General features: G+C 36.2%; 1 protein-coding gene across 1 annotated transcript; it reads right to left on the bottom strand.

Annotated features, from left to right (window-relative positions):
- Nucleotides 1–4,734: 4,734 nt before the first annotated feature.
- Nucleotides 4,735–5,124, bottom strand: LOC149147363 (histone H2B.5-like). The gene has a single exon (XM_089441176.1). The coding sequence runs from the start codon at nt 5,122–5,124 to the stop codon at nt 4,735–4,737; it is 390 nt and encodes a 129-aa protein (XP_089297302.1).
- Between the last annotated feature and the right edge of the window lie 586 nt (nt 5,125–5,710).

A 5,710-nucleotide genomic window follows, 5' to 3' on the forward strand; every position in this document is an offset into this window, starting at 1 on the left:
CCCAAAGGCGCACATCATGTTGGATATTATCCTTTAAAGACCCTATGAACACATCAATCCTATGCTCCTCTGGAATATCTTTTACCCTTATGTTCAATTTTTGGAACTCCTCAATGTGCTCCATTATTGAACCCTTTTGTTTGAGACTTATCAATTGGCTAAAAAAAGTGTTGCTTTTTGTATCCTCATAATGTGCTATCAATTCTTCCGTAAAAATTGCCCAAGTGATAAATTGTTTACGAGAACAAAGCCATTGATACCATACAAACTGATTTGGTTCCAAATATAAAGTTGCCATACGTACCTTTTGTGTGTTTTGCACATTATTGAGATCGAAGAATTGCTCCATCTGTAATATCCATGTGGCGGGATCCTTGCCATCAAACTTCCTCATATCGATTTTTGGAACATGGTGAATCTTCGATCCAACATTAGAGTCTATGGAATCATGATTAACATTTATTTTATTCTCATCATGAGTTTCCTTTACTGCCTTTTCACCATTAGTGACCCTTTCTTGTAGCAACTTCTTCAATTCATCCATCTTATCATCCATGCCATCAATTTTAGCATCCATGCCATTCACCTTAGCTTCCATGCCATCCATTTTAGCTTCCATGCCCTTTATCTTAGATTCCACGCCATTTACCTTAGCTTCTGTTAGCTTTTGTGAGCGTGACATTTGTTGCACTTGTTCTTGTAATTTTGATATATCATGTAGCATTTCTTCCTCTTCTTCATGAGTCATGCTAGAGCTTTCAGGTTCCTTACTAGGTGTTTGCATTTTCTTTCCTCGGGGCATCAGTTACCGATAATAATGTTTTACTATGCCCTTTGAATTCCGTTAAACCAAGCTTACACAAAAATTAAAAAAAAAACTACACACCTTTTTTCACTTTATAGAAGCCTGATATTGAGTCTAATGTATCTCTGTAATTTCGGATCATCCAATTCTAAAAATGCTACCTGCAGTAGCCTTCTGCGTCCTCTTTCCAATGCCACAAGTCTGAGCCAAATTGGATTCTCCAAGGAAGAGTTATGTGAAATCTCCCACAGTGACTTGCTTTTAGACTGTTTCAGTAGAGTGAACTTGTACGACGTGCCACAAGTCACTGTTTCAACCTTTGAATCTGAAACACACATACAAGCAACTACAGTCCGTCCTCTTTCTGTACCTTTTTACGAAATTTCAATCCGATCCTCAGAGAGAGAGTTATGACGATTTTCCCCAGGTCACCTGTTTTGAATGTAATTCAGGAGTCTGCAAAAAGGCCAACTTCCTCAGATCATATCTCCGAAAATATCGTGCAAAAAGCTCTGAAATTCAGACCCAAGGTTCAGAGCCAAGTCTTCTCAAATGGATTTTTTTTGCGACTTCTGAAACGTCACAGAGAAAAAGTTATGGCGAAAATGCCACGATGACCTGTTTGGAGCAGCGAAACCCTAGAATCCAAAGCTCTGATACCAAATGTTATGAAACCAGCTCAAGAAAAGATAGAAAAGATAAATCCACGCCTTAGAATTCAACCTCTTCGAGGGGGCAACCTCCTTTACATTACATAAATGAACAATTCTTGGATGATACAAATGAAAATACCTCCTTTCTATATATAGGAGTCTAAGTGGTCCCAATATAATCAAAGCCTACATAACAATAATATTGTAGGGCACAACAGTAACAATGATGGGCTTTTATGTGGCATAATAGTAACAATATGGGGGTAATAGGGGCACAACAATATAAATAGGGGGTATAACTACAATAGTAATGGGGTAATCACTAGTATTATAGGGACCCAATAGAGGCCATTAGGACTTGCAACGCTGGTCATGCAAAGGCTTGACCAATTCAAGCCCTAACTCCTTATATCCTAACCTTGTTGGGGACATGCAAAGAAAAAAAGAGAAAAAAGCAGACCGCTCTGATACCACTGATCCAAATTTAAACAAGAACACAACAAATTACAAGGATAACCATAAACAGAGAGATGCAACGGAAATAATACTTCATTTCATTAATCTAAAATACTAAAATATGCTTACAAACAGAAATGGAAATAAACGAGCTAGGGCGATGGTAGCTTATCTCTAAGAAGAGATGTGGTGGCTACATGCCTCTGAACTATATTACAATGACGCTCGAAGGCCTATTTATTGTTGAGAAATAACGGAAAACCCTAAACATCCAAAAACCTAACCTTAGAAGATGAAACGCCAAACTGTGGGCCTCATTTAGGTAAATTCGTACATCAACTTCCCGGGGTCGTAACCTTGGCATAAGATCTTCGTTTAACGCACACAATATCTCGTTAGAAATATCTATCCAAGAACTACAACTTTGGGAAGAGAAACATCAGTCCATGGTCCCATGTTGCTCTCAGGTTTCCCCAAAAATGTCGTTTAGGTCCTCAAAACAATTCCAAAAATTCAAGACCTGAAAAACTGCTAAAATAGTAAACTGTGCTACAATTAAGGAAACTGAAAAGCTGAAAGAAAAAATGGTGGGGGTCCAAGTGGACTTGGTGGGTGGCCACCAATATCCACCTAGATCAATAAGAGTCAGTAAGAGCAAAGGAACCCTTGGAGGAGTGTACTAAGAAACAAAAACATCAACTGGAAGAGTTGTTATAGGTATACATGGATGTGTTCCAAGAGCCTAAATACCCAAGAGGGAAGTGGAACATGAGATCTAGATATTTTTGAACTCCCCATTTCCAAACACTGGGCTATACATTCAATTTTATATAGAGGCAAATGAGGTGAAGAAAGAATTGCCGAAGCTAGTGGAAAAAAGTGTCATTTGACATAGTACATTTTGTGGATGTTACCTCACATAGACATCACTTTGGTGGTAGTGTGTCCAATTCTAAACAAAACAAATTTGTGTAAACAAGAATTTCTATTTGGACCTCCTGAATTTGTTGGGTTTTATGTAGTGAGTGGTATCTCACAGGGGTTTTATGTAGTGAGTGATATATCATAAGTCCATCTTCTAAGAGATGAAATGAGCACCTATGAAATCATAGGTACATTTTGTATTTAAGGTCTATGTTTATTCTGAAGTTATCTTTTTTATTTATTTACTTCTCCAATTTGGTGAAGTAGGCAATGTATTTTGCAACAACAAAATATGAGCACTCATGAATTTGAGCTTTTAATAGTGGTCTATAGTAGCCAGCTTCAAATATGTATGGTTATGTCTTGAGTTACATTTAACCAACATTTTCTCTTATTTTCTCCTTTTCAACTCAACTCCTAATCATAAATGCATGGACTATCTAATATCGAATTTAGAAGCTTAAGTACCCATGTAAAATACTTGAATGAAATAACACAAGATACCATTATCTCATTGAAAATGTAGGTCTCTAAGATTCTTTTGACAGGTACACAAATGAAAAGAAGAAATTTAATCTTTCTGAGCTTTCAAATAACAAAAATATTATTTTAGTCAAATTTCAATGAAGGTTCCAGGAGGAAACTCAACTGGTGAGGGAAGTAATGTCTGGAGAGGAGGACATACCAGGTTTACTAGTAGTTTTGTGTCAAGCAAGCCGAGGAGGACATGTCAAGTTTACTAGTAGTTATGGGTTATGTGTCAGGTAGGATGAGGAGGACATGTCGGGTATACTAGTAGTTATTTGTCAAGCAAACCAAGTTTACTAGTGGTTATGTGTCACGCAAGTTAACGAGGACATGCCAAGTTTACTACTAGTTATGGGTTATGTGTCGTGCAGGATGAGGAGGACATGCCAGGTATACTAGTAGTTTGGTTTCATCATTGATATCAAAAAAACAATTAAGATGAAAAATGAAATGATAAAATGAAAAGAAAATCCTAAATAAGAAGAAAATAAAGTAGATTCAAGAATTATTAGCTCCAGAAAAAAGATGACTAATTTCATTCATAATTAAATGATGAATATACATTCTGCATATAAAAGACTTCAAGAGTATATTAGTGAAAAATCCCCAATCAAGTGGCTATACAATGAGAGCTTGTGAGTACAACTATTCATGCAAATAAACCTGTGAACAAAGAAAAACCATATAATCTTTCCATGAGAGTGTAGAGTGCAAAACAACAAGCCTCAAACTAGGAAATTTTGCACTAAAAAGAATAAGTGATACTAAGTGAGAATAAGTGATACCTAAGTAACCATATGCTTAAAAAGTAATAACATTATCCATAAAGACTCATCAAACCACTAATAACTTAAAGCCAAAAAAATTAATATATACATAAAAATGTATGTGCATTTAAGAATTAAAAAATCAACCTAATAAAAATAAATAAATAAATAAATGTGCAAAAGAATTATAATTCCATATAATTCCATAATAAACATATTCTTCACTAAACTAACATAGATTTTAACCTATTCCATTCCACATAATACCATATCTTAAAAAAAACAACAACGCATTATGAATACAAAAGAAAATATAACTAATTGATGGTCAATCCATCTTCCATCTTTATGGATGGTAACCAATGATATTAAATCCAGCAATATTTAACCACCCATTGATGGTCAATCAATCTTCCAATGTTTATTGGATGGGAACCAATGATATTAATAAATCCAGCAATGTTTAACCACTAACACAGTACTGATTAAGCTTAAAAGATGAAGCAAGCCAGCCAAGGGTTTCATAGTAAAAGCGGTGTCAGTGAAAGTCACAACTAACTCCAAATCAAATGAATGGAGAAAAGAAAACAGAAATGCGAAATCAAGCAGTCGTGAATTTTGTGACAGCTTTGGTGCCCTCGGAGACAGCGTGCTTAGCGATCTCCCCAGGAAGAATGAGCCTCACTGCAGTTTGGATCTCCCGTGAAGTGATGGTTGGCTTCTTGCTGTACCGGGCGAGCCTAGATGCCTTGCTTGCCAATTTCTCAAACATATCATTGATGAAGCTGTTCATGATTCCCATGGCGTTGCCGGAAATGCCGAGGTCGGGGTGAACCTGCTTCAGCACCTTGAAAATATACATCTTGTATGTCTCCACACTCTTCTTCTTCTGCGTCTTTGACGTACCCTTCTTCTCTCCGCTCACCTTTTTCTCATCACCAACCACACGTTTCTCTGCGACCGACTTCTTCTTCTCACCCTTGGGCGCCATCGCTCCTTGCTTGCTACCAACACGAAATACAGAGAAGTTACTCGGAACAAACCAGAACGCGCTGATCCAGCCAAATCGACCTCAAACAAAGAAGTTACTCGGAACAAAGCAGAACGCGCTGAGACTTCAAACCGCTGATCCAGCCAAATGGAGCTCACCAAGAAATATGTGTTATATATATATATAGATATAGATAGATATATGCCCTATTCATTGGTTAACCCGACAGACCATGCAAGGGATCAAAATTGAACAAGTCAGGCCTTTCAAAGGGTCTCTGGCACGTCAGAGAAGTAGGGAGAAAATTTTACCAGTCAAATTGGAATAATATCTTAAAATTTTTTAAGAAGTATTGTCAAATTGTCAACCTTTTTTTTAAATTTTATTTTTTCTGAAATTAGAATTTTATGAATGTTAAATTTGTAAATTTCTTTTCATGTTAAAACTTAAATCCCATTTCAGAAACTCCCATTTCAAAAACAACAGTTTCCTTTTGAATTGTTTTTTTCTAATTGTGCATTTATTATGTATCAAAAAGATGAATAAGTATTTAAATATTTTTTCACATTCTATAGTTTTCTTTTGT

Source organism: Pinus tabuliformis, chromosome 9 (genome assembly GCF_031772625.1).
Source record: "Pinus tabuliformis cultivar Carrire ecotype Pingquan chromosome 9, CPIR1, whole genome shotgun sequence".
Taxonomy (NCBI): Eukaryota; Viridiplantae; Streptophyta; class Pinopsida; order Pinales; family Pinaceae; genus Pinus; species Pinus tabuliformis.

Excerpts from the sequence above, each read along its gene's own strand:
- LOC149147363 (XM_089441176.1), bottom strand. The coding sequence starts at position 5,124 with ATGGCGCCCAAGGGTGAGAAGAAGAAGTCGGTCGCAGAGAAACGTGTG.